Raw genomic sequence first — 26,680 nt, forward strand, 5'->3', positions numbered from 1 at the left:
AGCTCCCTAGCTATCTCAGAAATACAAAGGTCTTTACTGAATACAGATTTTATCTCAGAATTGAGACTTTTGATAATGTCTCATCCATTCTGGTAGAGAAAGAAGCAGATTTGTCCGATAATCTATATTACAAAATTGCTTATTTTCAAGTGTAAAATTTAAAATGACAGTTACTGTTTAGCAGAATGCACTTATTCTTTTACACAGCCTATCTTATAGAAAAACTAAACCTTACGATTCTGGTTCCTTGCTGTGCTATCTTTGTGAGTCCTCTATTCAACCTTGTACGTGGTATCTAGCAATTCCTGTGGGCACTATGGTTTTCACTTCTAAGATAAAGAGTAGTGACGGGAAACATGGTATGGATGAGAGCAGTGACCTATTTTCCACTCCTTACTTTTAAAGAGTGAAGAAGCATTTAACATCAGAGCTGATAGATATGTCATCATCTTGTATATTGCTCCAAAATGTGCTCACTTCCATTAGTATGTCCCAACTGGACTAAGATTAAGTATCTGACATCCTCGCACAGTGGAGATTGAAAAGCTTAAAGCTGTAGGAACTGGCGGCTACATTTAATGTGTGAGGGCAGATCAGAAGAAGAAAGTGATGGCCAAAGGAGAAAAATGATCACACATTTAGGAAAAGAAGGATGTGTTAATAAAAAAGAGCCACAGTCTTTGTATTACGATGTATAATTATAGCCAATATACAGGTGACATCTTCACCAAATAGTCACCATCTTTACCTTACACGTACAAAACTGACAAAAAATGACATTTTATATTATAGACTGTAGTGCGAATACCCTTATTAGTGCATTCACTGAATTGCTTAAATTAGGTCATTGCTATTGGTTGCGGCAAATTATATGAATTTCCTCTTCAATTGCTGTTTCCAGTGACATCGTCAGTAATAGACATTTTAGAACTGCTATAGATCTGACTAATCCAGTTTTTATCACTTCACTTAAAAGGTTATTATATATTTAATTCTTTTCCTGCAGGCCTAAGAACTTACAGAACACAAATAATAAGAAAATAACCCATGCCACACCGACAGAATTATATATGCCAATAATTATTGTCAAAAGGTTATAGCAAGTGTGGAGGTATATTGAACCATAGAGACCATTCGGATTTATAATATATATCACCAAAAAAGAACAAAAAACGAACAAGGGGTCATGAAAAAAATAATATCTTTATTAATATTCATTAAAAGAAGCATAATAAATAAATATCTCATGCAATATTAAAAAACACGACTGTTGAGTAGAAAAAAGGGGGTCACAGAGTAACCTGCATATAAATATCATATCAATATAAATATCAATATAAATATAAATTAATATAAGGATGAGAGTGAAGTACAAGGGTGAATCACAAAGTACACATCAGTAAATCTCAATATAAACTCATGTATTAAGAAAAAAGGAGAAACTGTAGTCAGAGGTCATGCCACAGCATAATGTTTGGCTGATATCAGCAGAGAAAAAACAGAGTGAATCACCCAGAGCAATTCACCCAAACATCCAAAATGCAGGTATGAACTAAGGAAAAACTGCTCAGAATAGCAACAGCCAGTGGGCAATTCATCCAAGGAAATGTAAATATAAATATAAAAGTGTCAGAATCGACACCAAAGGAACACACATAATAGTAAAGTGTTTACCTAACAGGTTGTAGAGCACAGTTTCCAAAGAGGTGGCGTGACACCCACCCCGACGCGCGCACGTTTCGTTGCCGTCTTTTTCCCTGAAACGTGAGCGTGTCGGGGTGGGTGTCACGCCACCTCTTTGGAAACTGTGCTCTACAACCTGTTAGGTAAACACTTTACTATTATGTGTGTTTCTTTGGTGTCGATTCTGACACTTTTATATTTATATTTACATTTCCTTGGACGAATTGCCCACTGGCTGTTGCTATTCTGAGCAGTTTTTCTTAGTTCATACCTGCATTTTGGATGTTTGGGTGAATTGCTCTGGGTGATTCACTCTGTTTTTTCTCTGCTGATATCAACCAAACATTATGCTGTGGCATGACCTCTGACCACATTTTCTCCTTTTTTCTTAATACATGAGTTTATATTGAGATTTACTGATGTGTACTTTGTGATTCACCCTTGTACTTCACTCTCATCCTTATATTAATTTATATTTATATTCATATTTATATTGATATTTATATGCAGGTTACTCTGTGACCCCCTTTTTTTTCTAGTCAACAGTCGTGTTTTTTAATATTGCATGAGATATTTATTTATTATGCTTCTTTTAATGAATATTAATAAAGATAATATTTTTTTCATGACCCCTTGTTCGGTTCTTTTTTGGTGATAGCTAAGAAATTACAGGCAGGTATTGATCCCTCTTCTGCTCAGAGTCTCTCTCTGACGGCTCAGAGTGGTCATGAACATCTCCTGCCAGCGATTCTGCTGCTTCCAATGATGTCACATTGACAGAGCCATCTTTTCCTCTCTGCTCTGTTGATGGGGCGACTGCTGATATTATGCTGAATGGTATTATGCTGATTGGTAGGCGGCTCCTGAGGAAGGCGGTGTGCCGAAACATGTGTCGGGGTGGATGCAATTCCCCTTGGGAGTACGCTGTTCTCATCTTAGCTAACATGTGCCTCTTATGCTTTTTTTTCTCCCTTGAAATGAATGTTAATATGCCATTTGCACTTTATGATCTTGATCTGATGGTAATATTACTATTTATAATTATATGTTTCTGCATGCAACTCCCTGTTACTTGAACTCATATGTACAGTATTTATGCACATATTACATGGAATATGCGGTCTCTCTTTGTTGTATGTGCCCCCTTACGCCCCATTTATCGGTCCCTAATAAATACAATTTTTTTATATAGCTTGTTTTGGACTATAGACTATAGCTGTTTCTTCTTTTTCTTGTTTCACCAGCCAGAACAGGCAGATAGTTAGCAATTACCTACCTGTAAGTTCTTAGATACATAGGAAAAAAATAAAATAGTTCCGGATAATCCTCTTCAAAGAAATGCTCCGAGATTGGAAATGTATGGCATTTTCACATTTTTGGGAGATACACTGATGAGCAAAAGGGTAACAATGTTTTGAACTTTTAACTTTCAGGATCTCATCATCCATTACAGCTTAGAATGTGAGACTACCTTCATTTTATAGAGAATCAAAAGCCAACAAGTTGGTTAATCACAAGGTCTATCAGTTCTGGAGCAATAAACACTGCAGTGGAGGTAGCTTGTATGCTTCATAAGGCTATGTGCACACAGTGCGTTTTTCACGGCGTTTTTGCGTGTTTTTCGGGTGCGTTTTTGGCCTCAAAACTGCATGACTTTGCTTCCCCAGCAAAGTCTATGAGTTTTCATTTTTGCTGTTCGCAGACAACTTTTTTTTTAAGCTGCGTATTTGAGCTTAAAAAAAATGGACATGTCAATTCTTTCCTACGTTTTTCTGCGTTTTCCCCCCATGCAATGCATTGGAAAAACACAGAAAAATGCAGAGATCAAAAACGCAGCAAAACGCTGCCAAAAACGCACCAAATCGCGGTAAAAACTCATGCGTTTTTTGCCACGTTTTTTGTCGCGGGTGCGTTTTTGTGCGTTTTTAGCGGCCAAAAACGCACAAAAGCGCAGCGTCAAAAAACGCAGCGTGTGCACGTAGCCTAATAGTGAGATCACAGATGTGAGTAAAAAGGGAGAAGAATCCTTAACATAAATGTCATCATGAGAAGTGTTGGCTTGAGTTTGCAAAAGAGTGGACAGATTGGAAATGGGTGATTTGAAGCTATGAGATGAATGTCAATAGACTAGGCTCTGATGGGTGCAAATGGGTGTGGAAGAAACAAGGGAAAAAGTGGCTAACGTACAGAGAAATTTAAGGAACTGTCAAGCTTGATGGAGGAAGACTGATGATACAGGGTTATTTCACATCAAAAGGCGTTAGATTCTTCACTAGGATTGATGGTGGTCTCAATGCTGATCTACATGTGAGTATCCTTCAATAAGATTTACTTTGTACACTCAAATACTAAGGACAACATAGTGTTCCAGCAGGACAGTGACTCAACGCATACATCAATATTGGCAAACAAATGGTTCAATAACAATGAAGTAGAGGTGCTGAGTTAGCCCCTACAGTCCCTAGACCTCAACCCAATCGAAAATTTGTGGATAAAGTTGAAGAAAAAGCTGTATACATACCCAAGCGAGTCGACCAGTATGCCCCATTATTGGGAACATGTAGAAGAGACCTGGGATTAGATTTCGGTCAAGACATGCTTGAATATGATCAAAAGCATGTCCATAAGGATTTAGGCAGTGTTGAAAGCCAAAGGTGGATTTACAAAATAATAACATTTAGATTTTTAGTAACAAATCAGTAACAATGCAGTTACATGACAAGAATCTGAATAACTAATATGCCTAAATAGTTGCAAGTCAAAATTATATATGAGATAGCCAAGATAAAAAATCAAGTCTATAAAATGAAGGTAGTCTCAGTTTCAAAGCTGTAGTGGATTGTTACCATTGCTGACCTTTTTGCTTGTCAGTGTACAGGTCCTATCTGAGGCCTTCCACTATCTCATGATCTTGTCCATCATTGTGTCACTGACTATAGAGATGCGATCTCCCTATTCACTTCTATAGGAGTTACAAAAATTGCAGAGCTTGCTCCACACTCACAGAATTGCACTTTTTGCTATTGAGAAGGTCAGTCCACCAAGAGGTTCGTAGCTGGCAGAAACAACTATACAGTGTGTCTACTCATATCCTGTCCACCGCCATTAGCTTGAGAACAGCGGCAGCCATAGGCATAGAAGTGGTGTCTAGGTATAGTAAAGTAGCCATGTGCTACGCAATTAAATCACCTATAGCATCACCTGGTAGAAAACAACGGAGTTAGCATTTTTATCTTGAAAACAGAACGAGATAGAGAAAAAAAGTGAAATATAAAATTGTAGGGCATCATCAATTCAATACGAATCGACACCTTGCATACAGAAATGCTATTATATGAAACCCATGACCCCCCCAAAACATTGAATGCTGGTCACGCATATAGCGCTCATTTAACTTTGATGCTCAAAGTGGCCACCGTCAGCTGCAATGCACATCTGGACTCTGGACAGCATGCTGTATCTTGCTACACGTTGTTCAATATGGTAGGTGACACGTTTGCACAAGCATCTGTGATACGTCGTCGTAGGTCCTGCAATGTTGGTGGAGGGGTCGCATACACCTGCTGTTTGATGTGACCTCACAGAAAGAAGTCCAATGGGGTCAGGTCAGGTGAGCGTGGAGGCCACTCCACGCAGCCACCATACCCAATGACTTGTAGGAAGGTCTCCATGAGTTATCGCTTCACGTCCGCAGCCTTGTGAGTTTTACACATTCTAATAATAGCATTTCTGTATGTAAGGTGTCGATTCGTATTGAATTGATGATGCCCTACAACTTTGTGATTCACTTTTTTTCTCTATCTCGTTCTGTTTTCGAGATAAAAATGCTAACTCCGTTGTTTTCCACCAGGTGGCGCAATAGGTGGTTTCATTGTGTAGCGCATGGCTACTTTACTATACCTAGACACCACTTCTATGCCTATAGCTGCCGCCATTCTCAAGTTGATGGCGGTGGACAGGATATGGGTGGACACACTGTATATGTGGGAATGGAACCCTTTTGGATTATTAAGTTGAATACAAAGTTTCCCAATGGACTCAACAATAGGAATGATACTATGTTTATTTATTAAAGACTTAAAGGTGCATGTATAATGTGAAATAATTTAATAAATCCAATTTGTGTGGTATTTTCATGATTGTCTAATGTAAAGAATTAAATTGCTTCTATCCATGTGAATTAGTCATGATTGCTAATTGTTTTTAATCTTGTATGTTTTTTCACTTGTATATAATGATGTCACATTCATATCTTGAAACGCGTAAGCCTCTTGTGCCTGAACCATAATGGATTTTTTTCATTTACTCCTAATAAAACTTTTGGATTTTAGTTCTTTGGTTGCCCCTCACTCCTTTTCTTTTTGAACAGTAGCACATGAGGGATTATATATAAGGAGTGACAGAAATTTCTGGGACAAATGTAACCCCAATACAGTGACCATGTTGCCTGAGAGTTACGATAGTGTGATGCACCATAATGTAAATGTAAACTTTAGGCAATTAAGTTAGCTTTGCAGAATGTGGAAACACAAGAGGCTCAGTTTTAAACAAGATTTCAGACAAAGAAATATCTAATTGACAGCAGAAATACTATAAGCAAGGCACCTCAACTAACACTGTCTTTTCCACAGATACTAACTGTGTGCGAATGGTAGAACTTGGCATAGTTCATCAACTTTTAGACTTGTTGGAACAACATGTGGAGAACGGAGATGTTTCTGTACAGCACGCAGCTCTGAGTGCACTGCGGAATCTAGCCATACCAGGTAGAGTATATCTTGTCATGTACAATGGGGTATATGGGTATTTACAGAAGTGTGTCATATTGCCACCTCAGTGTTTGTGAATATGTAAGTCCAAATGTGGACGTCGCCAGTTGTGCCCCAGAATGCCCTTGTAGCACCCACGGGGCAAGGGGTTAACTGTTACTTGTCACCGGGACGGATGATGTCGGGTCAGGGGGATATCACGGGGTGGCCCTTTTGCCCGGTTTCGTGGCCCCGAGGTGTATAATAAAGAAGGGGGGGATAATGGAGGTTTGATTTTATGATGCCACCTGTGGTACGCAGCCAGGGATTAGCCGCTGCTGCTGTCGCTGTCCTCCGGGGCAGATGGTTGTAGCAGCAAAGCTGGTTCTGCTCTTCACAGGTGGAGCAGCCCCGGGGAGGATGATAGGGTGGTAGTCTATGGTGTTGTACATTGGGGAGCAGGGCCGAGGACGCTGGCAGTAACTGGATGACACAGGCTGGTAGTTTCCTTTATCTTTTACTGGTCGGTTGTTAAAGTCTCAGGTTACAGTGGGTCCGGTCAGCCGGGGAACAGCGAGAAGTCCCTTCTCTGCCATGTAAGTTGGAAGCCTTCCTTAATGCGCTCTCAATGTGGGTCGCTGCGGCTTGAAGCAGCACAGCATCCTTCTTCCTAAGTGCAATTTGCCTTGTTCCTTGTGGCGGGCAGTGCGAGCCGGTTGTAGGGCCCGCCGGTACTTCTGCGGCCCCGGCCTCTATTATGCTGCTGCGCCTTGGGAGTCTCTATTGGGCCAGGTGGCGTGGAACCTCCTGCCATCCGGGTTTACTGCTGGGCTGTTAGTACGCGACAATCGAGGACCCCGGTGTCCTGATTCAGCGCTCGGTCCTGGAAAGCTGGAGACAGCTCTCAAACAGCGACTGCTCTCTTTCACTGCTACTCGAGTTCTGAGTTCTCCCTTCCTGTTTCACTTCTTCTAATCACTCCCCAGCCCAGAATGCACAGGGAAGTCTGCCCCAAAGAGGACTTGAGCTCCCCCTTCTGGCCTGGATTAGGAAGTGCTGTGTGTGTGATTGTAGATGGCATAGAGATCTCCCCGCTGAATCCAGGCATAGCCTTACCCTCCGGTGAGGAGAACAACACCAGTGTGGCTCCCATGACCACTGGGGTGCTACACCCCCATACCACAGATGAGCGGACACCACATTTTTCCACTTTGCCTGGGATGTGGCTAAATTACTGAGATTCTTTAAAAAAATCATTAAGACAAATCCCAGCAAATTCAGGAATGTTGGCAGCCATGTTATTACCATTAATTTGAAATTGAATTGGTTTGTGCAGACTTTTAAAATTAAAGCATGAACAGTGAAGCTTGCTGTCTGTGAATAGCTATGTTCCTTGTCTGTGAATAGATACATTCCTTGTTATAATCATGAGCAGAAAATCTTTGGCATTGTCTTCACAGCATGAAAATTGAGTAAAAACAGATCACGAGGTAGTGTTTTCTATTGATGACACATGTCTTTTACATGTTAATACCATAACATGAATTTTAATGCCCCACATCCCTCACCTGAACACGCTGCTGTTGCATCCCGCGGGCAGTCAGGACCTTAATTCATTGTGCAGTGCATTGCCGCAAAGGATAGATGGACCTTCACACACAGCACTCTCTGGCCTTGAGGAGCCTTTATGGCTGATCCTTTGTAACTCTACCATTCTAGAATATGAGCATTTATAACTCACATTCTGATTTAACCTCATAACGATAGCCGTATGACTGAAAGCGGCGGCAAAACAGGGTACTTATTCTGTTCCGCCGCTTTAAAGCGTCGGGCCGAAAAAACCCTGTAGCGCCCCCCCAGCGACCGAAAATCTCGGGGGTTTCAGATACCGGGGGTAGCTGAGACCCCCCATATTATGAATCGGGGTGTTTTTTTTGGACCCCGATAATGTGATCGCCAGTATACACCGTATACTGACGATCACATAAAAAAAAAGAAATAGCCGGTAAAACTGATTTCTTTTTCATCTGACGTGATCAAACATGTCAGATGAGAAAGAAATATAAACCCCTAGTGCCCCCAAATCCCCCGGTACCGGAGAGTCCCACCCCCACCCCTACCCCCCCTCCGGAACAGTCAAAATGGCGCCGACGCGCGCCAAAAACTGTCGCCGCCGACGGCTCTGCATTAATTTCCCTCCAATCTGAAATGATCAAACATTTCAGATCACAGGAAAATATCCTCCCCCTGACCCATCCTCCGGTACACTGGAGCCCTCTGGTCCCCCGGAGCCCCCTCCGGTTCTCCAGAGCCGCCCCTCTTCCCCCCGCCGGAGCATGCAAGATGGCGGCGCGTAGCGCACAGTAGCGCGCGGTCACATTCATCCTGCTCTTTCTGCCGCATGTGACACGTCACATGCGACAGAAAATTTGTCCCTAGGTCCTGCCATCACCCCCCGTCAGCCCAGTCAGCCCTCCGTCAGCCCCCGATCTTCCCCGTTACCTGGCTGCTGCTCCGTCCCCGCGATCACAAAGCCTCCTTCTGGAAAGCTGGCGGCGCATGTGCAGACAGCGGCTGTCAGCTGGATCCTTGCAAGCAGGTACGCTGACCTCGCTGCTGCTGCACTGTGGACCGGGGGAGAGTGAGTGCAGTAATCTGCAGCCACACTCCTCACATGGAGAGCCTGCTGTTCTAGAAAATGGGGGGTACATTCTGTGAGCGTGCCCCTCATATTCTGAAATGAGGTTACTGCAGGTCACTCTGCCCTAGGTTGGACCGGGGCAGTGTGAGTGCAGTATTCTCAGATTACTGCACCCACACTGCTCATGGAGATCTTACTCTTCCAGATAATGGGGGATACGTTCCCTGAACGTGCCCCCCATATTCTAGAAGGTCCAGAGTCGTCGAGGGGCCTCCAAAATGGATTACAGCGACCGGAATTTGTTTATTTTCAATAAATTGGTGAAAAAGGGAATGTTTCGGGGAGTTTTTTTTTCAAATAATTTTTTTTTGTCTATTTTTTTCTATTACTGACTGGGTTAGTGATGTCGGGTATCTGTTTAGAGGCCGTGACATCACTAACCCCAGGGCTTGATGCCAGGTGACATTACAGCTGGTATCAACCCCGTATATTACCCCATTTGCCATCGCACCAGGGCACGGGATGAGCTGGGGCGAAGCGCCAGGATTGGCGCATCTAATGGATGCGCCACCTCTAGGGCGGCTGTGGCCTGATATTTTAAGGCTGCGAAGAGTCCACTAACCATGGCTCTTCCCACCCTGAAAATACCAGACCCCAGCTGCCGCTTCACCTTGGCTGGTGATCTAATTTGTGGGGGACCCCACGTTTGTTTGTTTGTTTGTTTTTTTTAAAAATCGCCTGGGGAGCCCTCCAAATTGATCACCAGCCAAGGTGAAGCTGTCAGCTGTGGTTTGCAGGCTACCGCTGTCTGCTTTACCCTAGCTGGCTATCAAAAATAGGGGGGGCCCCACATCGTTTATTTTAATTATTAATTTTTTGGGGGGCTAAATACAAGGCTAGGCACCCTTTAGTGCCACATGAAAGGTACTAAAGGGCGCCAGCTTAGAATATGCAGGGGGTGGGACGTTATATTTGTTTGACATCTATCCATTCATCCATTGTAGCATATTAGGCTGTGTGCCCACAATCAGGGTTTGCAGCGTTTTGGGCGCAGAGTGTTTTCCCTGCATCCATAGCGCTGCGTTGTGCAGTAGAAACACAGTGGAAGGATTTTTAGAAATCCCGTGCCCACTGTGCTTCTTTTCTCCGCAGCATATACTGACCTGTGGTGCAGCTTCCCGAGCCTCAGCATGTCAATTTATGCCGCGGAGACGAGAGTGTTCTTTGCAGGTAGAATAGAACTAAAGTCCACAGCAGCCTGAACCCAAATCGTGGGCATGGGCAACTGCGTTCTCCCTTAGACAACACTCACATCTCTGCAGGAAGGCTGACACTGTGTACTAGACGCCGTGTCGCTGGATCATGGCCACATAGCCTAAAAGTGAGAAATTTGTTGCTACAGCAACATTTTTGTGAAGTACCTGTGGATTCAAAATGCTTACTATACTCCTGAATAAAATCCAGTTTTCAAAATGGGGTCACTTGTGGGGGGTTTCTGCTGTATAGGTACCCAATGGGCCCTGCAAATGTGACATGGTGCCCGCAATTTATTTCAACTTTTCCAGAATTCAAATGGTGCTCCTTCCATTCCAAGCCCTCCCATTTATCCAAACAGAGGTTTTTGGCCACATGTGGGGTATCCCTGTGCTCATAAGACATTGGATAACAACCTGTTGGGTCCACGGTTTGTTGTTGCCTCTTAAGTAAGAAATATGATGCTAAAGCAACATGTTTGTGAAAAAAATGAAAATTTTCAAATTCCGTGAAGTACTCTTGGATTCAAACTGCTCACTATACACCTAGATAAAAGCCTTGAGGTGTCTTGTTTCCAGAATGGGGTCACTTGTGGGGAACCTCCACTGTTTAGGCACCTTAGGGGCTTTCCACTAATGATTCCAGCCAATTGTGCAGTCAAATGGCCCTCCTTCCCTTCCGAGCCCTGCTATGCACCCAAACAGTTGATTTTCATCACACATAAGGTATCAGCATACTCAGGAGAAATTGCACGATAAATCTTATGCTGATTTTTTTCCTTTTACACTTGTAAAAAAAAAAGCTACCTGGTTGAAGTAACAATTTTGTGGTAAAAATGTATTTTTTTATTTTCACAGCTCAACATTATAAACGTTTGTGAAGCACCTGAGGGTTCAGGGTACTCACCAAACATCTAGATAAATTCCTTCAGGGGTCTATTTTCCAAAATGGGGCCACATGTTGGGGAGCTTCACTGTATAGGCACCTCAGGGGATCTCCAAATGCAACATAGCGTCCTCTATTGATTCCAGACAATTTTGCAGTCAAATGGCACTCCTTCCCTTCCGAGCCCCGCCGTGTACCCAAACAGTTGATTTCCACCAAATATAAGGTATCGCCAAACTCAGGAGAAATTGCACAATAAATTTCATGGTGATTTTTTTCCTGTTACCCTTGTGAAAAAAAGCTACCTGGTTGAAATAACAATTTTGTGGTAAAATTTTATTTTTTTATTTTCATGGCTCAAAGTTATAAAATTCTGTGAAGCACCTGGGGGTTCAGGGTACTCACCAAACATCTAGATAAATTCCTTGAGGGGCCTAGTTTCCAAAATGGGGTCATTTGTGCGTTGTTTCTGCTGTTTAGGTACCTTAGGGGACCTCCAAATGCGACATGGTGCCTGCAATCTTTTTCAGCCAAATTTCCTTTCCAAAATTCAAATATTGTTCCTTCCGTTCCAAGCCCTACCATTTGTCCAAACAAAGGTTTCAGACCACATGTGAGGTATCACCACGCTCATAAAAAAGTGGGTAACAAACCTTGAGGTCAAATTTTTGGAATTACCTCTTAAAAAAGTGAGAAAATTGATGCTAAAGCAACATTTTTGAGAAAATGATTAAAATTTTCAATATGACAACGTAACGTTAACAAAATCTGTGAAGTACCTGTGGATCCAAAATGCTCACTATACCCCTAGATAGAAGCCTTGAGGGGTCTAGTTTCCGAAATGGCATCATTTGTGAGGGGTTTCTTCTGTTTAGGTACCTTAGCGGACCTGTAAATGCAACATGGTGCCCGCAATCTATTTCAGCCAAATTTGCTTTCCAAAATTCAAATATTGCTCCTTCTGTTCCGAGCCCTCCTATTTGTCCAAACAGAGGTTTCTGACCACATGTGGGGTACTCGTGCGTTCATAAGAAAGTGGGGAACAAGTTTTGGGGTCCATTTTGTTGTGTTATTCTTTCTAAAAGTGAATAAATTTGGGTTAGAGCAACATTTTTAGGTAAAATTTAATTTTTGCTTTTTTTCATTCCACATTGCTTTTGTTCATGTGAAGCACCTGAAGGGTTAATAAACTTCTTGAATGTGGTTTTGAGTACTTTGCGGGGTGCAGTTTTTAGAAAGGTGTCACTTTTGGGTATTTTCTGTCATCTAGGCCTCTCAAAGTCACTTCAAATGTGATGTGGTCCCTAAAAAAATGGTTTTGTAAATTGTGATGTAAAAATGAGAAATCGCTGATAAACTTTGAACTCTTCTAACTTCCTAACAAAAAAAATGTTGTTTCCAAAATTGTGCTGATGTAAAGTAGACAAGTGGGAAATGTTATTTATTAACTATTTTGTGTCACAGAAATCTCTGGTTTAACGGCATAAAAATTCAAAAGTTGAAAATTGCTAAATTTTCAAAATGTTTGCCAAAATTCAATTTTTTTCATAAATAAACACAAAAAATATTGTCCTAAATTTAGTACTAACATGAAGTCCAATCTGTGATGAAAAAACATTCTCAGAATCACCGGGATCCGTTGAAGCGTTCCAGAGTTATAACCTCATGAAGTGACACTGGTCAGAATTGCAAAATTTGGTCTGGTCATTAAGGTGAAAATTAGCTCCGTCACTAAGGGGTTAATATTAATATGCTGTTGACTTTGTGCAAAGTCCTGCAATAACTGGAGAAGGCATTGACAAGGCTACTTCTTTGTGAGAGGCTTCTCAGTACAGTTTTCACACAGTTTTGATCCGTTTGCCTTTTTGTATAGATGTGTCCTGTTTTGGCAGTGCAGTATGTGGTTGTATGTTGTTTAGCACAAGTGTTCCATGATGATTAAACTAGTGTAGTAAAGAGCTTGTCTCCTTTTAGTAAAGTTTTTCCTATAAACTCAGTGGTTAAAAAACAAACAAACTGAGCTTTACTTAAGGTGGTGTCACACACAGCGACAACGACAACGACGTCGCTGCTACGTCACCATTTTCTGTGACGTTGCAGCGACGTCCCGTCGCTGTCGCTGTGTGTGACATCCAGCAACGAGCTGGCCCCCTGTGAGGTCGCCGCTCGTTGCTGAATGTCCAGCTTTATTTTTTGGTCATTGCTCTCCCGCTGTGACGCACAGATCGCTGTGTGTGACAGCGAGAGAGCGACGAAATGAAGCGAGCAGGGAGCAGGAGCCGGCATCTGGCAGCTGCGGTAAGCTGTAACCAAGGTAAACATCGGGTAACCAAGGTGGTTACCCGATATTTACCTTCGTTACCAGCCTCCGCCGCTCTCACGCTGCCAGCGCCGGCTCCTGCTCTCTGCACATGTAGCTGCAGTACACATCGTGTAATTAACCCGATGTGTACTGTAGCTAGGAGAGCAGGGAGCCAGCGCTCAGTGTGCGCGGCTCCCTGCTCTCTGCACATATTGCAGCACAGCGACGCCCGTCGTTATGATCGCTGCTTCAGCTGCTGTGTTTGACAGCTAAGCAGCGATCATAACAGCGACTTACAAGGTCGCTGCTACGTCACAGAAAATGGTGACGTAACAGCGATGTCGTTGTCGCTGTCGTTTAGTGTGACCCCAGCTTTACCCTACCCAGATCCAGTGCTGGGTCTTCATGGCTGCTCCCATTGTTTGTTGTCTGCAGAGCTGACGTCACATGGACAGTGCTTTAGGCAGCTGAGATCAGCAGCTCTGCAGATGTAGACGGCTATGACACTTAGGGCGGCTTTGCACGTTGCGACATCACACGTGCGATGTCGATGAGGTCAAATCGAAAGTGACGCACATCCGGCGTCACTTTTGACATCGTACTGTGTAAATGCTAGATGATACGATGAACGAGCGCAAAAACGTCTTTATCATATCATCGTTGCATTCACCAACATTTCCATAATGCCGGTGCAGCGACAGGTACGATGTTGTTTGTCATTCCTGCGGCAGCACACATCGCTGTGTATGAAGCTGCAGGAGCGAGGAACATCTCCCTACCTGCCGCCGGCGGCTATGCGGAAGGACGAAGGTGGGCGGGATGTTTACATCCTGCTTATCTCCGCCCCTCCGCCGCTATTGGCCGCCTGCCGTGTGTCGTCGCTCTGACACCGCACGACCCGCCCCTTTAGGAAGGAGGCGGGTCGCCAGCCAGAACGACGGTCGCAGGGCAGGTGAGTGCATGTGAAGCTGGCGTAGCGATAATTTTCACTACGCCAGCTATCACACGATATCGTACCTGCGACGGGGGCGGGGACTATCGCGTGCGACATCGCAGCATCGGCTTGCGATGTCGCAATGTGCAAAGCCCGCCTTAGAATCTGAGCTCAGATTGGCTGGGGATTTTTTTGGGGGTTTTTTTTCTGCTAACTGAGCTTATTGGAAAAAGATTTTTGAATGAAGACAACCAACTCTCTTTAAATTTGGATCATGCAGCCGAAAACACACATATTGAACCAGGCTCGTTTATACAAGAACTGCAAATAAACTGATGAAAACCTAATTTTGTTTCACAACCATGCTGCTGACACATAGTCTTTCTGTGCCATTAATTCCTTTCCAAATTGGACTCAATAATACCTCATATGTCATGAGTCCGTGTATGGAGCAACCTCAGGAACTGCGCCCGTACTATACCTGGCAGATGTAGGCTGTGTTACACATCTGCCTTTAATAACAGCAATCTTTAACCATTTAAATGGCTCTCTTAGTCATTGACAGAAGCAGTTAAATGGTGTGATTGCTAGTTTGTGCCCATAGGGTCCCATCAGGCCCCACTCATGGGGTGCTGATCTACTATTATTTCACCCTTACCATTGCAAAATGTGAAATCAGTCACTTAAATTGACATACAGCAGATTTTATATTACATTGATAATTAATTCAGATTTGCACTGCTACATGTGAATGAAAGTTTACGAAATATCATTCACATCGATGCTACTGCAGTAGATTTCCTGCACTGTGTATAGGTAAAGGAGTAAAAGACCTGTTGGCAACTCTTCTGAAAAACAAGTATATTGATTGTAATGCATTGACCTATTTTACATGTGATTTTATATATACTGCGTACAGCCTAAGGGTACTTTCACACTTGCGTTGTTTTCCTTCAGTTGCAATCCGCCGTTTTGGAAAACAGCGGAATCCGTTAATGGATACCGCTGCTTCCCATAGACTTGTATGGATGATGGATTGCGAGTGATGGACCTGCGTTGCTTCCGCTGGGCGACGCTGCATTGCTTCTGCCGGGCGGAAGGAACGCAGCATGTAACGTTTTTTGAGCAGCGTAATCCTTAGGATTTCACTGCGCATGCTCTCTCTGGCTCCCTGCACACGTAACAAGGGTAAACATTGGGTTACTAAGCAATGCGCTATGCCTAGTTACCCAATATTTACCTTGGCTACGGATGCAAGGAGCCAGCGCTAAGCGGTGTACGCTGGTAACCAAGGTAAATATCGGGTAACCAAGCAAAGTGCTTTGCTTAGTTACCCGATATTTACCATGGTTACGTGTGCAGGGAGTCCGACACTTTCCCGCTTGGCTCCGCCCCCTCCCGCACTCCACTCCACATGTACACATACACGCACACAGATACACACACACCTGTCCCCAGCCTTGCATTCCTCAGCGTCATGGTCCCGCTTGGCTTCACCCACCCTGCTCTCTGCCCCCTGCACTCCGCTCCCCTCACACATTCTCGGCGGCTGAACGAGCAGCTGATCACCCGGCGACCGGCTGCTGTGAGCGATCAGCTGATCACCTGGCGACCGACTGCTGTGAGCGATCAGCTGATCACCCGGCGGCCGGCTGATGCGAGCAATCAGCTGATCACCCGGCGACCGTCTGCTGTGAGCGATTAGCTGATCGTTCACAATAGTCTGCCGCCGGTAAAATTGTAAAGAAGAAAAAAAAAAAAAAGATTCCGTTTCTTAGTGCAATCCGTTGCATCCGTTGTGCCACTATATGCACCACATCCGTTGTATCCGTCACACAACGCAATGCAACGGATGCCGTTCAACGCAAGTGTGAAACTAGCCTAAGACGGTTGTTAGCAGTAGAGATGAGCGCGCCTCTAGAGGCTCGAGTTCAGTTCGGTTCGTCGAACGGACGCCGCGTTCGAGTTCGGTTTGGCGAGCCGTTTGACGAACCTCTCGAACCCCATTGAAAACAATGGGAGGCAATCACAAACACATAAAAACACATTATAAATGTACACATACAGTTAATAAACATTGCCATAACACTTACCGGTCCCCGCGATGCATCCTGCACTTTGTCTCCTGCCACTATTCCTTTCGATGATCGCTGTGTCCTCCCGGTAACCAGCACTGATGATAGGACCTATTGTGACATCAAAATAGCATGTGACCAGTCACCTGTCTGTTATCTCATTGGCTACAGACTGGTCACATGGCTTTGACGTCATGCTAGGACCTGTCAGTGCATCTCTCCAGTACGCGGTGATCGTTTGTGTATCTCCGTGTACCGGCGACATGCTCTGGCACACGGTCGGGTTCCCGGTCTGCTTCCCCGTTCCGTTTTTCACCGGCTGCCATAGCCGGTCAATAACAGAGATCACCGTTGCTATAGCAACGCGCTTGTCAGTGGTGACATCACCGCTAACAGCACGCAGCCTCTGATCACTCATGGAATGACAAGCCTGCATGGGAAGCAGCAGCGTCTTCTTCCAATGCAGCGCTACTTATGTAGCAGAGCTGCATGTGGTGAAGGAGAAAGAAGACAAAAGAGCAGGATCGTGGAGGGATAAGAGGGAGTAATACACGTGGAGTCTCTAAGTGTGTCTGTGTATTTATTTCTATTAAAGTATTTTTTCTCTGTGTGGTGTCTTTTTTTAACCCTTTATTGGAAATTCTTAATGGCCGGGTCAAACTTGCCTGACATTAAGAATCTCTGACTTAATACTAGCTAGTAAAACAAAGCTAGTATTAACTCATGATTACCCAGCAAGCCATCTGGCTAGAGGGCGGTTGGAAGAGTTGGATACAGTGCAAGATGATGGCGCTTCTATGAAAGTGCCATTTTCTGGGGTGGCTGAGGATTTCAATTCGCAGCAGAGGCGCCCAGAAACCTCGGGCTAACCTGTGCTGCGGATTCCAATCCCCAGCTGCCTAGTTGTACCTGGCTGGACACAAAAATATGGCGAAGCCCACATCGTTTGTTTTTTAATTATTTCATGAAATAAGTGAAATAATTAAAAAAACAGGCTTCCCTATATTTTTGGTTCCCAGCCGTTTACAAATAGGCAGCTGGGGATTGGGGGCAGCCCGTAGGTGCCTGCTGTACCTGGCTAGCGTACAAAAACATGGCGAAGACCACATCATTTTTTTAGTGGGCAAAAAACTCCTGCATACAGTCCTGGATGGAGTATGCTGAGCCTTGTAGTTCTGCAGCTGCTGTCTGCTCTCCTCCATACAGACAGACAGCAGCTGCAGAACTACAAGGCTCAGCATACTCCATCCAGGACTGTTTGCAGGACTTTTTTTCCCCCCAAAAAAATTATGTGGGCTTCACCATATTTTTGTATGCTAGCCAGGTACAGCAGGCACCTATGGGCTGCCCCCAACCCCCAGCTGCCTATTTGTAAACGGCTGGGAACCAAAAATATAGGGAAGCCCTTTTATTATTAATTATTTCATGAATTTCATGAAATAATTCAAAAACAAATGACGTGGGCTTTGCCATATTTTTGTATGCTAGCCAGGTACAGCAGGCACCTACGAGCTGCCCCAAACCCCCAGCTGCCTGATTGTACCCGGCTGGGAACCAAAAATATAGGGAAGCCCTTTTTTATTATTTCATGAATTTCATGAAATAATTAAAAAACAAATGACGTGGGCTTCGCCATATTTTTGTGTCCAGCCAGGTACAACTAGGCAGCTGGGAATAGGAATCCACAGCACAGCTTGGTCTGAGCTTTCTGGGCCCCTCAGCTGTGAATTGCAGTCCGCAGCCGCCCCAGAAAATGGCGCTTTCATAGACGCGCCATCTTCTGGCGCTGTATCCAACTCTTCTAGCTGCCCTGGTGATGGGTGGCTCGCTGGGTAATAATGGTGTTAGGGCTAGCTGTATATTATCAACTGGCCCTAAGCCCGAAATTCATGGTGTCACGCCAATATTAGACATGGCCACCATGAATTTCTAGTACCGATAAAAAGAACCACAACACACAGAAAAATATTTTTCTTATAAATAAAACACAACACAATTAGTGACTCCATCTTTATTGAAATAAAGAACCCCCCTCCGCAGTAATCCTGGGTCAAGGGTCCCGTGCTGTCCAATACGGATCCAATATCATCTGATCAGATTGCTGGAAGGCAAAGCAATCAGATGATGTGTCAGGTTCAAGGGCCTGAATCACATGATACAGCAGCTGATTGTATAAACGGCTTTTATACAATCAACTGATGCATCAGTGCAAAAAAAAACCAAAACCAACTACAGACTTCAGTGTAGACTCCTGTCCGACAGCATCAGCTGATAGTTTAGCCGGCCGGGCGGTAAAAAGACGGCCTCACCGCTCGAATTATAGTGTCAGCTGATGCCGTCAGGTGACCGCATCAGCTGATCATCGCCAGGTCTGAGAAACAGAGAGAGAGAAAGAAGAGAGAGAGAGGAAGAGAGAAAGAAGAGAGAGAGAGAAAGAGAGAAAGAAGAGAGAGAGAGAAAAAAAGAGAGAGAGAAACAGAAAGAAGAGAGAGAAAGAAGCGAAACAGGCGAAAGAAGAGAAAGAGAGACGGAAGAGAGAGAGAGCAAGAGAGAAAGAAGAGAGAGAAAGAGAAAAAAGAAGAGATAGAAGAGAAAGAGGAGAAAGAAGAGAACGTAGGGAAAGGAGAGAAAGAAATGAGAGAGATAGGAGAAAGAGAAAGAAGAGAGAGAAAGGAGAAAGAGAAAGAAGAGAAAGAAAAGAGAGAGAGAGAAAGAGAGAGAGAAAGAAAGGAGAGAGAGAAAGGAAAGAGAAAGAAATGAGAGAGAGAAGGAGAGAAAGAAGAGAGAGAAGAGAAAGAGGAGAAAGAAGAGAAAGAAGAGAAAGAAGAGAAAGAAGAAAAAGAAAGGAGAGAAAGAAAGGAGAGAGAGAAAGGAGATAAAGAAAGGAGAGACAGAAAGGAGAGAGAGAGAAAGGAGAGAAAGGAGAGAAAGAAAGGAGAGAGCGAAAGGAGAGAGAGAGAGAGAAAGGAGAGAAAAAAAGAAGAGAGAGAAAGGAGAGAGAGAAAGGAGAGAGAGAAAGGAGAGAGTGAAAGGAGAGAAAGAGAGAGAGAGAAAGAGAGAGAGAGAGAAAGGAGAAAGAGAAAGGAGAGAGAGAGAAATGAGAGAGAGAAAGAAAGGATAGAGAGAAAGGAGAGAGAGAGAGAGAGAAAGGAGAGAGATAGAGAGAGAGCTCACAGCTGATGTCCGGCTCCTCCCCTCAGTGCATAATTAAATTATGATTATAAATATATTATAAATTAAAAAAAAATAATAATTTCTTACCGGGTCTAGAACTCGCAACTTTATGCTTCTTAGGTGAGCGCTCTGTCCCCTCAGCTATTGCCTTTAATGTGAAAGATAGACAGATTTGGTAATCTTGAAGTCTGGATTGCTGAAGTCTCAGCTGACCACGTGATTCACTTGATTGCTACGTGGAACTCATACAGAGCACTCGTGTTCTGTAGCAGAGATGACAGTGTTGTGTGGATTACGTCAGACCTGGAGGGGGTATTGGAGGATTTTAATAAAATGGTGAAACTGTGTTTTTTTGTCTTTTATTCCAAATAAAGGATTTTTCGCAGTGTGTGTTTATTTACTTTCACTTTATAAATAGATAATTACAATTTAAAATTAAGAATAAAAAAATAAAAAAAAAAAAATTAAATTCTTTACCAGGACCAGAACTCCCGACTTATGCTTCTTAGGCGGGCACTTTTTCCACTAGTCTAGTGCCTCTAATGATATAGCTAGGCAGATTTAGTAATCTTGAAGTCTGCAGTGTTGAGTGAAGTCTCTGCTAGCCGCAAGAGTCACTTCATTGCTACGGTGCCACTACATCTTCAGGGAGCAGAGCTGACAGTGTCGTGTGGATTACTTCGGACCTGGAGGGGTATTTTTGGGATTAATAAAGGGGTGAACCAGGGTGTTTTTGTCTTTTATTCCAAATAAAGGATTTTTCGAGGTGTGTGTTTCTTTACTTTAACTTTCAGTTTAATCATGAAAGGTATCTCGGGGAGACGCCTGGCATGATTAAACTCATTATTACCCCGATTGTCACCGCACCAGGGCAATTCGGGATGAGCTGGGTGGAGTCCCCCGGGACTGTCGCACCTAATGGATGCGGCTATTCTGGCCGGCTGCTGGGTGATATTGTTAGGGTGTTGGGCTCCTGATAACTTGGAGCTCTCCATCCTGACAATACCAGCCTCCAGCTGTGTGGCTTTATCCTGGCTGGTATCAAATATGGGGGAATCGCATTTTTTTTTTTAATTTATTTATTTTACTGCACGATATAGACCCACCCGCCGGCGGCTGTGATTGGTTGCAGTGAGACAGCTGTCACTCAACTTGGGGACGTGTCTGACTGCAACCAATCATAAGCGCAGGTGGGCGGAGAAAGCATGGAATAACTAATTGACTAATGAAGCGGCAACCATTTTCTAAAGAGGCAAAGACGCCGCAGATTTGTGACAGACGTGGAGCGAGATGCAGGTGATCGGTGAGTAGGAAAGGGAGAGGGATTGTGCTGGGGACGCAGGACGCAAGCAGATAGCAACATGTGAACATAGCCTTACTGTGAAAAGCCACGTTTTTGGTGATCGAACCGTTCTCGAACGTAACTCGAGCTGTCGAGCTTTTAGCAAAAAGCTCGAGTTCGAGTTCGATCTCGAGCACCCCCCAAAATCACTCGAACATGAAATTGGCGAACCTCGAACCTCGAACATCGCTCATCTCTAGTTAGCAGTTAGTGACCAGCAAAGGTTAGGGGGAGATAAGTGGATTCAGGAAGCTAGTTCATGGTCTTGAGACATTTAATGGATAGCTGTTGAAGAGATAAGAAGCATTGCCATTTAGGAGAAGTCGACAAGGGAGGAGTGTGTCAACGATAAAAGTGATAAAGGGCTAGCAAGTTCCAGAGCAAGTGTTATAGCAACTGATTAATTATACAGCCACAGTGCAGATATGAAGGAGTATTCAGGAGCTTCCTTTCAATATCAGTGAGTACCCATACAGAGTCATGGTACAAACCAGTCCTAGAGGTTTAGAGAAGTCCTATTCCAACCAGAAAGAAATATCAGGTAACCATTGCAGTGGAGGATAAAAGTAGTAAGAACTCTCAAAGAAAAAACCTCTGTATGATGCAGAAGAAATGTTTAGAAAGAATTATCCCCGCTATCGGTTGTTGAAATCCTGTTTGAAAAATTCCATAAAGAAGGTTTAATCTTTTAAAGCAGATCCTGGTTTCACTGATTTGTCGCTTATTTTTAAGATCCCCATACCATCTAATCATTTGTGACCTGAACAGAGGTGAGCAACAAACCTCCAAATCGCACACTCTCAGGGGTACTGTAACAGAAGCTTTAAAGACTAGCAAAGCAAAAAAAAAAAAAAAAAGTTTAAAAATTGCTAATTTTTCAAAATTTTCACCAACTTTCTACTATTTTTTAAAAAAAATGCAAGTGTTATCAACCTAAAAATGTAACCCTATCATAAAGGACAAACTCTGATTGAAAGAAGCATTCTAAAGTTATTAGCATATAAAGTCAGCCTTCTCAAATTTAAAAAATAGTCTTCAGCAGTAAGGGGCTAAGGGTACCAATGATCTTATTGAAGAGTCTCACTCCTGTGCTTAAACATCATGCCCGACCCTGAAAGATGTTACAATACAATATCCCCTACCAAATCACAAGCCTATTCATCCTCAGTTAAAATGAGTCTTAAGGTGGTGTCACACATAACGACGACGACAACGACGTCGCTGCTACGTCACCATTTTCTGTGACGTTGCAGCGACGTCCCGTCGCTGTCGCTGTGTGTGACATCCAGCAACGACCTGGCCCCTGCTGTGAGGTCGCCGGTCGTTGCTGAATGTCCAGCTTCATTTTTTGGTCGTCACTCTCCCGCTGTGACACACACATCGCTGTGTGTGACAGCGAGAGAGCGACGAAATGAAGCGATCAGGAGCCGGCACTGGCAGCTGCGGTAAGCTGTAACCAGCGTAAACATCGGGTAACCAAGGGAAGACCTTTCCCTAGTTACCCGATGTTTACGCTGGTTACCAGCCTCCGCTCTTGCTGCCAGTGCCGGCTCCTGCACTGTGACATGTGGCTGCAGTACACATCGAGTAATTAACCCGATGTATACTGTAGCAAGGAGAGCAAGGAGCCAGCGCTAAGCAGTGCGCGCGGCTCCCTGCTCTCTGCACTGTGACATGTAGCTGCAGCACACATCGAGTTAATTAACCCGATGTGTGCTGCAGGAGAGCAAGGAGCCAGCGCTAAGCGCGGCTCCCTGCTCTCTGAACTGTGACATGTAGCTGCAGCACACATCGGGTTAATTAACCCGATGTGTGCTGCAGGAGAGCAAGGAGCCAGCGCTAAGCGCGGCTCCCTGCTCTCTGAACTGTGACATGTAGCTGCAGCACACATCGGGTTAATTAACCCGATGTGTGCTGCAGGAGAGCAAGGAGCCAGCGCTAAGCGCGGCTCCCTGCTCTCTGAACATGTAGCACAGCGACCTTATGATCGCTGCTTCTGCTGTGTTTGACAGCTAAGCAGCGATCATAACAGCGACTTACAAGGTCGCTGTTACGTCACCGAAAATGGTGACGTAACAGCGACGTCGTTGTCGCTGTCGTTTAGTGTGACACCAGCTTAACTTAAGTTGCCCGCAACTTCCATCCAACTCCTAAAACAAAAAGTTGTGACAGTTCATAAAAAGAAATTGCAATTTACGTTTCATAGTTTTTCTTCTTTTTATAACCCTTAATTCAATAAAGTGAACTTATTAACTATATGTCCATGCAAATGTTAGTAAAGGAAACTAAACATGGCAAAACTGAGACCTAAGAAGAGTCCTCTTCTAGATCCGGAGATAGGAAAAAAAGCCTGTGGAGGAAACCTCTAGGGAACAATATCTGAAAGATTGCCCTTCTCTTGGGTTTAGAAAACTGAGCATGGTACCAGGTATACAATAGTGGTTTTAACAGGACATACAGGAGGGTAATGTTTCCTCCAGTTCCTCTGGTGAAAGAGGAAGAGAGAGACGAGACAGAAAGTAACATCTCTTCATTAACACCGGCACTCAGAGACGGAGTATAAACTTTAGTGGTTCCCAGGTAAAACTGGGGATGGAGCTGCTAGTAGGAGACAGATACCATGTTTTGTACCAGCGTTTCTTCATAATCTAATTAGCTGTTCACACACATCCATGTTTTTTGAGGACTTTCCTCAAATTCACCTTTGCCCGTTAAATTTGCTTCAGTAATGGAGTCTCCAACAAATGCAACCAGTACTTAATCATAATATTGCATTCAGCTGCTATCAGTGTCAGCTGATCTGAAATAAAAGGGTTAAAAAATGTTCTAGTCTTCAACCATACATGCAGCACTGTGACATATCCTCTCCATTTGTTACACTCAATTTAGGGATTTACATGTATAGATTCCAAAGCGGTTTTGATTGAATTATTGTCAGATTTTGAAACGTCCCAAATCTATTAGGACAATAGAAGACAGAGAGGGAGAAGAAATGCATTAGAAGAGATTTTTCTTCTTGTAATCGGAAAATGCTGTAAGCAGGAGCGTTAAGCGAGTCATCCATCATATCCGGCATTGCAGAAGGACACATACAATGTAATCCATCAATTACCTTATGAAGCGTGCAAGGAAAATAATTACCAAATCCAAGGCATTTTTTTATAATAATAGTTCATAGGCTGAGCTCGTACAGCCAAGCCTGGGATTCATAGATAGGAGGATATTTGCAGCAGGGGTCACTGCTGTTGGAGATTGTCATTCATTGTCTATATCATTACAATAAAAAGAATACAAGTGACCCCCATGTGAGCAGCTAGGGGACAGTGAAGCTCCATGTCTGCATAGCAATGGTTTTAGATATCTATAGGCTATTCAGACCAACGTGTTACATGTCCGTGTTCTGTCCCATATATAGAACAGATTGCATATGGACAGCACAGTAACTAAAGAAAATCAATGTAAGAGTGCACATGAACAATTAGTCACAGAGAGCAGTCCATGTGTGTGTGTTTATTCATTCAATACATGAATAAAGCACCAAGCTTGTACAGCTAGCAATTACAATGTCAGGTCAGAGAAAACAATTGTATTGAATGAAGCTACAACTCCCTGTATGTCATTAACAACACTAAAGAGATTTTGGGAATTGTTGTTTCCAGCCATCATCAGAAAGCAAAGAGCAAATACTTGGCACTCAAATAGTTGAATAAACTTGCATTTTATTGAGTAAGCTTGACCAGATACAACACAGACGTTTCGGTCTAACATAGACCTTCAAAAGTGTGCAGTGTAGACCGTCTGCTCAGCTTGGGAGTGAAAGTAGCGCTGGTGTAGATCACGGTGTCCACTGCTGTGTGATAGAAGCGACATCGGGAAAGCCACTGTGGTCTGCTCTGAAGGAAACCAATGTGGAAAAAGTTTATTTTGCAAGAAGCACTGAACCCTCAGCATTGCCACTATCAAAACGTGGTGGAGCAGACAGAAAGGGTCAGGATTCTGTCAGTACCGGAGCTGCGGGCTGGAAGGATGCTGATGAAACAGCCGGACTAAGGTCGTTCTGATGAGTATAGACGGTCCGCAGAAAGGACATTATCTTATCTTGCTGTTCCCGCAAAATGCGACATCTCCCAGTATAGCGCTGGCACCAAAAGGGGTCAGAGTCAGCGGAGTCCATGGCCTGCACAAACTATAATGCTTCCCTTTTTTGAGGTGGCGAGCAAGAGTTGACCCACTGGACCACTGGGTGAACTCAGGCTTACCATTTAATGGTAACTAATCGCCTGCCGTGAGGCAGAAACCAGGTTCCAATCCCAGGGCAGTGACTGGGACAGTGGCTGATTTCGCCTAGGACAGGAGACGGACTCAGGTAGGGACAGGTGAAATGGCTGAGGCAGACAGAAAAGGTGGGTATAGACAGGTTCAGAGGACATGGCAGGGACAGATGGGTATGAGAAGGGGGACTCAGAAATAGGCAATTGGACAGGAGGACGGGATCCGACAGCTAGCTAGTAAACTGGAAGACTGACTAACTAAAGGCATTATGCAGGCACCTGCCCTAGTGGGAGGATGCTACTTAATGCCTCTCAGCCATAGGCTGAAAGGCATTTCCAGGAAATGGCATGCTAGCCCTTTATGAGGAGTGCAGGTATGTGAGCGCGCCCTAAGCACATTCCTGGAGAACCTGAGCAGCGTGTTCAGGCCCTGGGAGGAGGAGGAAGAAAAGGAGTACATGGACAGCGGCAGGGAAAATGCAATTCAGCCAAGCCAGTAAGTAAGTTGGCGTCCCTGCTGGGGAGAGGCTGGGCAGTGCAGGGAAGCTGGCACTACACATCCATATCCCCTACATCGCCAAGCCCTCTAAAAGATGTTAGTTTTATTATTTAGTCATAGGGGAGGGAGGAGGGATTAAAAAATAAAAATTCTCTCTTTCACAATGCTGTCACCCCCAAAACCTACCACCCTAACCAATGGACCTTCAGTGCCTAGTGGCAAATACGACCCTGCCTTTAGGTGTTATGTCTAGTTGTCCCAATATCTTTGTCCATATACTGGGTAGTTAACATAAAAATAGCTTTATATAATAGTTACTTTTATGATCACACATTTGCTTTAAGCTCTCCTTATCACGTGTGCACAATGACGACATTGAATGGAGAACCATTTCCCTACACTTAGTGCATGTAGCATGCCAAACAATTCTTTATAAAGAAGTAAAGCTCTATGGATATTTTCCTCACAACTACAGCAATATTTCAACAGGGAGCACCTCTTCATACAACCTCTATCCATGTTAATATATACAGTATAACAGTATATATATATATATATATATATATATATACAGTCATATGAAAAAGTTTGGGCACCCCTATTAATGTTAACCTTTTTTTCTTTATAACAATTTGGGTTTTTGCAACAGCTATTTCAGTTTCATATATCTAATAACTGATGGACTATTTCTGGATTGAAATGAGGTTTATTGTACTAACAGAAAATGTGCAATCCGCATTTAAACAAAATTTGACTGCTGCAAAAGTATGGACACCCTTATCAATTTCTTGATTTGAACACTCCTAACTACTTTTTACTGACTTACTAACGCACTAAATTGGTTTTGCAACCTCATTGAGCTTTGAACTTCA

At 43.7% G+C, this 26,680-nt stretch overlaps 1 protein-coding gene across 2 annotated transcripts in view; it reads left to right on the forward strand.

Moving 5' to 3' along the window:
* Positions 1-26,680, forward strand: part of LOC142311030 (rap1 GTPase-GDP dissociation stimulator 1-like) — a 331,284-nt gene that overhangs the window by 273,036 nt on the left and 31,568 nt on the right. For both annotated transcript variants that reach the window (XM_075349022.1, XM_075349021.1), the window contains one exon: positions 6,315-6,449. In XM_075349022.1, the coding sequence (XP_075205137.1) occupies positions 6,315-6,449 (135 nt within the window). The remainder of the gene's footprint in view (positions 1-6,314; positions 6,450-26,680) is intronic.

Source organism: Anomaloglossus baeobatrachus, chromosome 5 (assembly GCF_048569485.1).
Source record: "Anomaloglossus baeobatrachus isolate aAnoBae1 chromosome 5, aAnoBae1.hap1, whole genome shotgun sequence".
NCBI classification, from domain to species: Eukaryota; Metazoa; Chordata; class Amphibia; order Anura; family Aromobatidae; genus Anomaloglossus; species Anomaloglossus baeobatrachus.